The 10,927-nt window shown below is 57.3% G+C and overlaps 4 protein-coding genes across 4 annotated transcripts; 2 read left to right on the forward strand and 2 right to left on the reverse strand.

Annotated features, from left to right (window-relative positions):
- Positions 1-2,007: 2,007 nt before the first annotated feature.
- On the reverse strand, positions 2,008-4,062 carry EX895_005102 (uncharacterized protein; the record flags this gene model as incomplete). The annotated part of the gene is made up of 1 exon (XM_029885696.1): positions 2,008-4,062. The coding sequence occupies one exon, from the start codon at positions 4,060-4,062 to the stop codon at positions 2,008-2,010; it is 2,055 nt and encodes a 684-aa protein (XP_029738262.1).
- A 1,264-nt stretch (positions 4,063-5,326) lies between these two features.
- EX895_005103 (uncharacterized protein) lies at positions 5,327-7,546 on the forward strand (the record flags this gene model as incomplete). The annotated part of the gene is made up of 1 exon (XM_029885697.1): positions 5,327-7,546. The coding sequence occupies one exon, from the start codon at positions 5,327-5,329 to the stop codon at positions 7,544-7,546; it is 2,220 nt and encodes a 739-aa protein (XP_029738263.1).
- Positions 7,547-8,158: 612 nt separating this feature from the next.
- On the forward strand, positions 8,159-9,277 carry EX895_005104 (uncharacterized protein; the record flags this gene model as incomplete). Its single annotated transcript, XM_029885698.1, has 1 exon — positions 8,159-9,277. The coding sequence occupies one exon, from the start codon at positions 8,159-8,161 to the stop codon at positions 9,275-9,277; it is 1,119 nt and encodes a 372-aa protein (XP_029738264.1).
- Positions 9,278-9,568: 291 nt separating this feature from the next.
- On the reverse strand, positions 9,569-10,537 carry EX895_005105 (uncharacterized protein; the record flags this gene model as incomplete). Its single annotated transcript, XM_029885699.1, has 1 exon — positions 9,569-10,537. One exon carries the CDS (start codon positions 10,535-10,537, stop codon positions 9,569-9,571), a length of 969 nt encoding a protein of 322 aa, XP_029738265.1.
- Between the last annotated feature and the right edge of the window lie 390 nt (positions 10,538-10,927).

Here is a 10,927-nt window from a genome sequence, read left to right on the forward strand (position 1 = left end):
CGGGAAGGAACAAGCGAAGCAGGACTAGCGTGCCAGCGTGGTTCCTGGGACAGTAAAAGCAAGAGCTGATGGTGGGAAGGGATGCTGCAAAGTGGCCAAAGTAAGAGGGATGCTCGAGGAATGGCGTGCTGAGACCAAAGCCACAAAGTCAAGACGACCAAAGGCGAAAGCCAAAACGAAGATGGGACCAGATGGTTGGTAACAAACGTCAGGTCGTGGCCAAGTGACAGGTAGTCGGGGAAAAGACGGAGCACGCCAGTCACGCAGGGGTGATACAAGCCTGCGTGCGATGTGTGAGCTGAGAGACGAGACAGGACGAGGAAGCGGTGATGAGAAGATGGCAGAAAGAAGAGCTCCGTTCGAGATGGCAGGCCTATTCACAGGCTCAGCTAGAATAGCTGAAAAGTGATTTCTTCCTGAGCCCGTCCTGTCCAAGAGGGCCGCAGTAGATTAAGCGGCAGCGGCGACGGCAGCAGCAGCAGAAGTGCCCCGCCATCATCCTGCTGCCGTGTGTGACAGATTGGTGGAGTCGTGGTCGCTGCTGCAAATAATGATGTGATTGACCAAGATTTGAAATGCCGACTCCATCCAGAACTTGAAGAAAGCGGTTGATTTTTTTGCGGAGACTGCTGCGATGCCTTAGCTGCAAGTGTGACTGAAGAGTGGCATGGAATTGCGACATCGGATCCAAGCTGTCAACCAGCGCATGCTCTTTTCTGCAGCTGCAGCGACCGTGCCCCTGCTGAACCGCCAACACAGCTTCGAACGGCAAACACAGGCCCTCCGGAGACTTTTGTCTCTTTTCGCCCCCTGCCGCCTGCCTGCCCTGTCCCCGGAGGATCCTGACAAATCGAGGTTTTTCAATCTAATGTCGTTCCTGATGAGACGGCACGTCCGTCGGTGCTTCCGATTCGAACGAATTGGAGGTCGCTCGCAAGCAAAGCCAACCTCGAAAGCAGAAACGAGCGGATTCAAAGTGGAGTGCGTTGATGTGCCAGCTTGGGGTTTGGACCGAGTTCGCTGTGGGACGTCTGGAACGAGAAGTTAACAGATCCTTTTTTATTTTTTAAAAAAGTTAACACGAATCTAGGTGGAGCAGAGCAAGGCCAGCGCGCCCAGGCACACCGCCGCGGTCCATCTCCACTGCGGCACTGCAAGACTGGCGAGGATGGTCATAGAACAGTTTCCGCCGCGTTGGTCTCGAGCGGGATCAGATAGCAAGATCACGAAGCAGCTTCCAATTGGACGTGAACTCACGCACCAGTCGATCTGCAGCACAATCAGTACAGTACCCCATGCAGCCAACGCATGCTTCCGCTTGGCAAGCAGGCCAATCTTTCACAGATGAAGAAAGCCAAAGCGGAGTGAGATTGGCGGTGCCGCAATGCCAGACAGGGAATGGAAGAAGAGAGACACAGAAAGAGGCGGGCAGTTTCCGAATCTCAGTCAGAGCACGCAATTGCGCGAAATTCGAATTCTGACCAAGAGCTGACGCTGCCTGCAGCTTTATCCGATCAACGGTCATTGGGTTTTTGCATTACGGGATCTGCTGTAAACTGCGAATTTCACTCGGCTTTTCCATTGTGTTGTTAGACTGAAGCGATATACACTGTAAGGAGCGTCTAGTGCGAATCGTGCGAGAACTGACGGCCGCTTCCAATCGTGCCATGATGCAGAGCCATGGCGACATGCGACCTCTCGCTGCTCCGCCCGACGCTCACTCGACCACCTGCTTCCGTTCCGAAGACCAATCGTTGGCTTGCCGAGGTACCGCAGAGCAAGCGAGGTCCAGGCCACATGAAAGCAAGTTACGCCTCGAAACGAGGCTTGCTACCCAGAGTGTGGGAAAGCCGGGCAAGGTCGTTGCATCGCGTGTTGGTGTTCTTAGAAGAAAGCTGTGCGTTGCAATATATCAACAAGAACAGGCCACAGTCATTGCCTCGTTCGTAAATTTGAGTCCCCGCCAATTTGCTTTGCACAGTTTCCAAACTCAAGGGTAAGCGACCATCAGGTGGACGGAGAGGATGCAGGCGAGGCGAGCGCTTCCAGCGATTGGGCTACACTTGCCAAGGACAAGCTGGAAGGATCAGCTACGTCCGTTGCAATAGGCCGGACGTACCGAGATGTGGACGCCATATCAGCGGGGATCAACGGCGACCGAACTCGTTCGGGAGGGGCGGGGCGAGGGTCAAAGTACGACGAAACCGAAGCTGCCGTACTCTGCCCCTCTGCCTGCGGTTCCTGCGGCGGAGTCGAGACCGTGTGTGAGGTGGATGGCGTCGATGGCGACATTGCGGGCGAGGTTAGTGTCGCTGGTGAAGTGCGTCCAGACCCAGCTCCAGACTCACGATGTCCTTCTCGACTCGCAGACCTGGCCCGCGCCGCCTCCTGTTCTCGACGTTCCGCTTCTTCAATTTGACGCATCATGCTTCGCGCTCCGTGGCGCAGGACGGGACTCTGCCTTGCCGCCTGTTCTCTCCGTGCCAGAATCTCTCGCCGCAGAGTATCGTCGCCTTCCTCCAGTCCCGTCGGATTCGGTAGCTTGGCTTCCCATGCCACGAGATTGCCCTTCTCCGCTGAAGGCGACGCAGGCTCATGTGCTGCCAGTTCAGCTGCAGTTTGTGGATGCACCGTCTCGTTGTGCAGTTGGGCCATCTCGTCAGCTTGGATGGCTGTGCGACCGGCAGAGCGTGGCAAGTGGAGCTTCGAGCCGCTCGCTCCTTGCTTAGACGGGAGTGCAGCCTCCCCCTGCCCTTCCAGCCACCTGATCCTGGCGGCGCGCGTCCAGCGCGGCTCGTAGTTGGACGCCAGTCCCACCTCGATCCTGTCTTGACAGTTCTTGCAACTACACTCTGCATTCAACGGAGCTTCGAATGGCCAACGACCTGCTTGTATTTGGCGCTTAATGCCCGCATCGTCGAGACGCATCTCGGACGTGGTGGCGGTGGAGCTGCTGGATTCGACACGCGGCGCATCTTCCGAAGCGGTTCTACGGAAGCGTCTCCAACGAGATAGCTTGGACTTTTCCGATCCTACCAATCCTTGCAGCTGGTGCTTGGCAGACCGAGATCCTTCCGCAGCAGGCGCCGATGCAGCTGGGCCGTGCTGTTCGTGCGTAGGGCTGAGCGGCGATGAACAAACCACCGGAACGCCGTCTGCCCGCCTTCGCTGTGGAAAGGAGTCGTCGCGGTCATGCGATCGAGTAGCTCGCAATGGACTCATGCCATCGTCTATCAACCGGGGTGGACCTGGTGCTTGTGGTGTGCTGGATCGGACAAGGCAGCTCTTGCGTCTGCCGCCGGGCATGGGCCGTTGGTATCGCAGTTCGCTATTGCTACGAACGAATGGACTCGTAGAACGAACGAACGGGCTCGCAGATCGTGGCGGCTGAAGTGTCGGAGATGGGCTAGCCTGGATCGAGCTGACCGGTGTATGGTTTCGCAGCATGGCTTTCCCAGACACTGCATGTTGAAACTCGGCATCGACGTCGTCAAAGTCGATGACGCTTTCATTAGAGGGCGAGATGTCGACCGATTCGTCGTCGTCATTGAACGGAATCATGAGGCTGGGAGTGCCGCGCGCCGCAATGGGAGCGACTAGACGAGGGCCGTCATCGCTGCTGCTCTGATTGTTGCCGCTGCTGCTGGTGTCGTCATTGCTGCTGTGAGATGGCGCTGAAGGTCCGAATGCAGCCGAGATGTTTCCGTCAATAGAGTTGGGTTGGCTGCTGTTCTCGCCGCCGCCGCTACCGCTACCCCAGCTGGCCAGGCGAGTCCTCCACGATGTGACCGCGGATGGTGGAGCATGGCCCAATCCTGTTGCCTTTTTGAGGTTGGGCGACTTTGCGCGCACGAGCTGCGGCGAGATGGCACGAGCGATAAAGCTGCTCGGGCGCGATGAGCCGAGGATGGGGGGACTCTGTGCACGGCTGGGGTTGAGACTGAGCAAGTTGCGGAGCTCTGCGCAGTCGCCTTCGGGGATGACCTGGCACTTGTGATCAAAGGCGACCTGTTTGAGACCCGGCGATGCCGTGCGCGTCCTTTCGAAGTGTAGATGGGACATGACGCACCAATGTCCTTTGGCCCCCGGGTTTAGTCGCTGCTTGTGAATGGTCGGGCTCGTCGAGTGTTTGGGTCTCTGGCAGAGTTATACTAGCAACACAGCATGGTGAGCCGATCCGAAGCAGTTTAGTTGCTGCTTTGCACGACAACCTGCTGGGCAAGGAGATGCCGCCAGCACAGTACTGCTTGCTTGCTTGCGTGGATGCTTGGATGGAAGTTTGAGAGCAAGCTCGGACCGCGTCCGAAATCGTTATGAAAGGCTTCCAAGAAGAAGGACAAATCAGGCCATGGAAGCATTGGCAAAGTGGATCTCGGCTGTGTCTACGTTCAGGGTTGAGCCGCGTGTTGTGTTTGTGTTGGTCAGGTGGGAATTTTGAGCAGTTGGAGCCCTGCATTCGCTTGCGATCTGCGTGCAGGTCGACTGCGAATCGGGTAACTTGACCAAAGACGAGAAATTCTACGCCTTTTCTTCGTTGAGCTGAGGCGTGCGGCGCCGCCTGATCTTGTGACTGTGACTAGCAACTGGATCGGCGGCCTGCAGATCACAGATCTGTTTCGGCAAGAACACCCGATGAGAGAAGGAGCCCTCTTCTTACGTAGATCACTCCCCTTTCCCTTTCAGGTTCCATCGCTGGGGACAATTTCGACCGTCGATGAGTCCATGCCATTTCCCTGAGGGGGCGGTTGCGATGGCAAGCAAGTGCACATTCACACCGACGACTTCGAGCAGCAGTCTCGACGACAAAACCGTAGCTGCTCCCACGCATGCCTTGCATCGCCCGCCGATCCTTGCCGAAAAAAAACCCTCCCGGTCGCTGCCTCCACCCAGCTCTTTCACAATTTGTGGTTGAAATTGTGCAGTGCGAGCGAGTCACAAATGCTAAGGGACGAGGACCCTTGCTGTGCTTGCGCATGGAGTCACATTGCATCGGCCCTTCATATCGCACCAAAAAGAAAGACTTTGCTCATCACTTTTATCACCACCATCTTCCGATCTACACTCCGCCTTTCAACGCACAGTGACCTTCGAGGGTCAATCTCGATCCCAAGCTGACATTCAATCAAATCATCCGTGCCCACTTCCACTCACAGACCTTTACCAACATGGATTGAACCTACCAGTCACTCGACCATGGCCACCTCGCTACCGTCCGATCTGGCCTCACCGACGCCAGCCTTGAAATCCGTTACCATTGCACCATTCTTGCTTGCGACAGCATCTTCGCGCGAACACGAGCCTTCCGGCTGCTAGACTGCTCGAAACCATGTCATTCTTCAACGCTTTTCCTCCAAGCCCGCTCAGTCGCTCGGCGCTGGCCTCCGAGAGGGACGCAGTCGAAGCGGAAACAACATCCGCGACTCGGACAACTCCTTCCAAACCCTATGGACACGTTGCAGCAACATCGTTTGCCTCGCATGCTCCACCAAGTCGACTAGACGCCGGCATAAGCGCAGAAGGCAACTCCGCTGCTAGTCCATATCAGGCTGCAGCCTCTGCTGCTCCGTCCTCGCGTCACGTCAGCGGTCCGGCTCGCTTGATGCGCAGTCCATTCACACCATCCTGGTCCCTCTCGTCAAACTCCGCTTTCAACCATGACACCGCCTTCTCTCCGCCCAGGCCCTCGTCGAGCTTCACCAGATCCGTCAACACTCGACGTCGCTCTTCCGGTTTCAGCAGCTCAGCTGCGAGTCCGACCCCCAATTTTGGCAGCCTCGTTGGCTCCTTCCAGGAATCGCTTCTTTGTGGGCGCATGTCGATGCCCGCTTCCAAGCCTGTCATCTTCGACGCCGAGATCGGCGTGCTCGGTGTGGGCAGGTGCAAGCCCTCGCTCCGGTGTCCGCCGCACGTCCACATTCAGTTCCCAGCACATTTCTACGACTTTCATGCCATGGACGCCTCGGCCTCTGCGTCCCGTGTGGGCTCCACCGCTGCTCTTGGCAGCCCTTATGTCGGAACCATCGACCTAGACGCGCACTACCACGCTACGCTCCTCGCCGCGACTCTCGCTACCGGGCCGAGCGACTTGCCTTCCTTCCCCGGATACGCCGTCCCACCTAAGGGTCAGGTCCAGCTCGTCGTAAAGTATCCCGAGCTGAATGCTGTCAAGCTCTTTCTCGTTCCTTACGATCTCACCGATATGCAGCCTGGCACCAAGACCTTCATCCGTCAAAAAACCATGTCTCGTTCGAGTGCCGATCCGAATGACGACGACCACCAGCATGGCCATCGCGCTTCCCCAAACAATGTCCGAGTGGTCACCAGAGAGTCTCTGAGGTTCGCCATTCATCTCCAATTCTGCTGTCCACCTGTCAAGGCGCTGCACGACGATCGTCAGGCCGGCTTCGATGGGTCCGATTCACGTCGTTTCCGGCAACGCGCCGATCACGGTCAGAAGAGCAGCACCAAAGCGGCCAGATCCCCCAAGATCTTTCTGCACAAGACCATTCGACTCGTGTTTGGTGCTCGTGCGCTCGACTCGGGCGAAAAGCTCGTGGACCAGGTCGAGACGCCCGGTCAAGGAGCTCAGCGCTTTGCCAGCTACAACGGGCCAGACGAAGAATGGTATCAGCTTCATCACCAAGTCGAGGCGGCCCAGGCTTGCTCTGCAGAGAGTTTCAAGTCGTCTTTGCACGCAAACGCCTCGTTCAACTCGCTCGAGAACGGATGGAACGGTGTGCAACGTGTTCGAACCGGATGTGGGGTCGCCATTCAGAATGCGGAAGGCCATGAACCTCGGCCCCGTTCCGACGATGCTGAAGAGCGCGACCGCGTTCCGCCGCTCAATTCGGATCCCAATGGCGAGAGGTGGCAGCCCAGCAGCTCGTTTGCGAAACAGTCTGCCATCGCTCGACCTCCGGTCGGTGACGCGATGCTACCGTCCACGGCCGCCTGGACTTATAGTAGCCAAGGCAGCAGTGTCGAGACCTTGGCCGGCCGTTGGCCTCGACCTGCACATCTTGACGATCAAGACGTCCATCAACTGGCACGCTCGTTGGCGAACACTTGCCTCACCGAAGCATTCAAGTCGCATCAGGACGACGTGACACCAGAAGAAGAGCCGGCAACGCACGCGGTCGAGCCTGCAGCATCCACCGCCCAAAGCGGTCGCCCTGCATTGCCTCCCTCGATGCGTCCTTCACGCATTCGCTCGGCATCGTCCGCTAGTTTGTCAGAGGCTTGTGTGCAGAGCGTGTCTGCGCTGGGTCGCTTGCAAGAAGCCGCAGCAGCTGTCTCTGCCGACTCGTCGTCCTTTTCGCCGAGAGCAACCAGTGACCGACCGAGCCTGATTAGGAAACTCTCGGAGCAATTTGCGCGAAGCCACACGCCTTCTCCAACAGCAAGTCCAAGTTTGAAAGCTACCTTGCGGCACGCCGACGACGAGGCTGCCCCAGTGACCGTAGATGATATCGATGGCACAGGAGACGGGGCGAGTGGTTTCGCGGTCAAAGCTCCTTGGCAGCCTTCGACTAGCTCGATACGGTGAGAGCTTATTTGCCTTTCGAACCCCACGTTCTCTGCCGCTTCCATGATCTCGATCGCAGCCTATCGCATCTTTTCTATACAGCTCAACTTCCATCCCAGATCCTTTCGCTCATCCGTTCAGCAATTCTTCTCGCACATCTGCATCTCGCACAGTCGCACCGCGCATATCCTGTCCTCTCGCATAATCTTTGTCCCTCGTCGCGCCGTACTGAACGCATTGCTTGTCTCTCTATGTTCTTTCGATCCGGAAATGCCGTCGTGATTTGTATATTGCAGGTGAGCCTAATTTGAGAGGAGCGGCCGGAGATGTCAATTGTCGGCGGAAATGTAAGGCGCTACCGAATGGGAGGAGGGGAGAGCGGAGGTAGCGGCTAGCAAAGTGGCTGAACCGCGTGGGAGCCAGAGCAGTTACCGGCGGAAACGGCGCTATGTGGCCGAAGCGGTTTGTTTGCTTCCCCCGCGTTGACGCGCGTCTGTGCGACCCTTTGGATCGTTTTCGGACCATCTCGCTTCTATATAAGAATCCCATCTGGCTCCATCGGCATTTACCCGTCCACACAACGTACCAACACCACCACCACCTCGAGCAATATCAAGACACTGGGGATACGAAATGTCGACATTCTCAAGAACAACCTTTGACGCAGCGGCATATCTGGCGTTTCGACCTTCGTATCCGAAATGGGTGCACGACAAGGTGTTGACGTATCACTTCGGCTCGCGTCCTGGCACTGCTTTGTCTGGTTCCACTTCGGCTGCTGGCTCGAGCTTGGCGGTGGATCTTGGATGTGGGCCGGGGATATCGACTCTTTCCCTGCTACCGCACTTTGAGCGGGTGGTGGGCGTGGATCCTTCGCCCAAGATGGTGGAAGCGGCCATTACGCCTTCGACGCCGGAGCTTCCTTCGCACCTGATTCCGCACGCGGCCGATGGGGCCAGGGGCGCTCTGGGAGAGGTGGAGTACCGGCAAGGGTTTTCCGAGTCACTGCCGTTCTTGGAGGCAGGGAGTGTGGATCTGGTGACGAGCGGGCAGGCGGCGCACTGGTTCGACTATGCGCGCTTCTGGAAGGAGTTGACTCGAGTCATGCGGCCGGGCGGCAGTGTGTGTCTGTACGGCTACCCGGACTTCTTCCTGCCCGAGTTCCCGAGCACACGCACGCTGCTGAACCGGTTCGCACTCAAGGACGGCACGGGTCCCGGGTCGCCTCAACTGTCGCCCATCGATGCCAAGATCGACTCGATCGGGGAGTTCTGGGAACAACCGGGACGGGGCATCGTCAACCAAGGCCTGCAACCCGTGCCCTTCCCCACCTCGTTCCCCGACATCGCCGCGCACTGGGACGAAGCCTCGGCGTTCAAGAGGACGTTCTCGACTACCGGCTTGCAAGCGGATCAGATCTGGTCCAGCTGGCCCCCGCTCACCACCACCCCGCTCACCTCTGACCTCAGCCCCGAGGTCAAGGCAGAGTTCGAAGGCGACCACAAAGACACGACCATGGACAAGTATTTGAACTGGGACCAGCTCGCGAGCTACCTGCGCACCTGGTCTGCTACACATACGTACCTCACTCAGCACCCCGACGACAAGCAGCAGAATGGTGGCAAGGACGTGGTGGACCGATTCCTGGAGCAGCTGCAGAACGAGGTGAAGAGGGCGAACGGTGGCAAGCACGTCGAGGAGCTGCATCTCAGGTGGCCCCTGTGCTTTGTTATGATCAAGAAGAAGAAGTAAGTTCAACAGGCTCACGGATGATGTAAAATTTCAAGAATAACGTTTGGCCTGGAACAGAATCGTCAAGGTTTGAAAGAATGTTTGAGTCTCAGGTGACAGCTTGTCGAGTTTCGCACACCTCGCTCATGCTCGAGGGCGATGACTCGGAGCGTCGATGTTACGAAGCTTTCCATTTGAAGTGCAGCATGTTTAGTGACATAGCGTAGATGTACGATGAAATTGAGGTTTCGGTCCTGGCTGTCAGACATCCAGAACGCGAGAGGTGTTTCTCAGGGCATGGCGGACCGCGATCTAATGCTTGGCCGGGAGCGTGCGGCTCTTGTTAGCATTCTTGTGGAGATCGAGGGTGCCCTTGACACGGATACGGTGCTGGAGGCCATGAGGAAGAGCTCGAATGAAGGCCAGGTTTCCAACCCATCCCGGAACGTAGAGACTGCCTCCTTGACCACTCAGCAGCTTATCCGCCATCTTTTGGCCAACAAGACCGGGCGTCATGATCTTGGCCTGATACTCCTCACTCAATGCAGTTTTTACGATGTTTGTCTTGACCCAGTATGGATGAACGATGGAGCATACGACGCCGGGGGACTGGTGGAGGAGTTGGAGCTCGAGCTGGAGCGTTTCGTGGAGCGAGAGGACGCCAGCTTTGGAAGCACCGTAATCAGCGCCACCGGCGGGCATGATGAAGGACGCGGCACTGGCGACAGCCATGATGTGGCCGTGGTTGGTGCGGATCATGTGCGGGAGGAAGATCTTGAGAGTGTAAAACTGCGAGAGTAGGTTGACTTCAAGGGTGAGCTTGGTCCTTTTGGGCTCGAACTCGACGATGCTATGACCATCGTTCGCCACACCTGCGTTATTAACCAGAATCGTAACGGGACCGAGATCCTTCTCGATCTGCTTGGATGCAGCGAGAATGCTGTCGTAGTCGGTCATGTCAGCCTTGTAGAAGCGAACCTTGTCGGAAAGGACGTCGGCGCGCGGTGCGACGAGGTCGAGGATAGCCACTTTAACGCCCTTGGCCGCCAAGCGCTGGACGACCTCGATGCCGATGCCTCCAGAGCCTCCCGTGATGACGGCCACTTCGCTCGCAGTGTTGGACCACGCTTTCTGTGCGGCAATGCGCTTGCGACGCTGGAAGAACTTGCGGGCGGCATAGAGGGCGAAGGCAGCCAGGACAGCCGAACCGGTCTTGGTGGTGGTGAGGTGCGTATAGTAGCCGCCAAGGCGCTCCTGGATGGAGTTGACTGTGAGACTCATGATTGTGAGAAGAGCGAGAAGAGCTAGGTAGATGTGGTGGTGGTGGTGGTGGTGGTGGTGGTGGTGATGATGATAGTGATAATGATGAAAAGGATACGCCGTGCCAGAGGTCTAGTCGGTGGGAGAGAGACAGATTTTCAAGCGCACGGTCGAGAACTGATGCGGGGTGAAAGCGAAGAGAGCGTGCAAGCAAGAAACAAGGGTCTCAAGGTCACCACCGAGCAAGACGATTTTGGTGCGTGAAAAGAGTTACCGCTATTGAGGGTTACCGCCGCATTGGGTAGGTGCGCTTTGCACCCTCAGACTGGCGTGGGAATTGCCTGCATGGTCTCCAAGACACGACTGGCATTCACACAAGCTGGCTTTCTCTCTCGGTTTCTCTCTCGGTGC

Source organism: Sporisorium graminicola, chromosome SGRAM_5, assembly GCF_005498985.1.
Source record: "Sporisorium graminicola strain CBS 10092 chromosome SGRAM_5, whole genome shotgun sequence".
In the NCBI taxonomy this organism is placed as follows: domain Eukaryota; kingdom Fungi; phylum Basidiomycota; class Ustilaginomycetes; order Ustilaginales; family Ustilaginaceae; genus Sporisorium; species Sporisorium graminicola.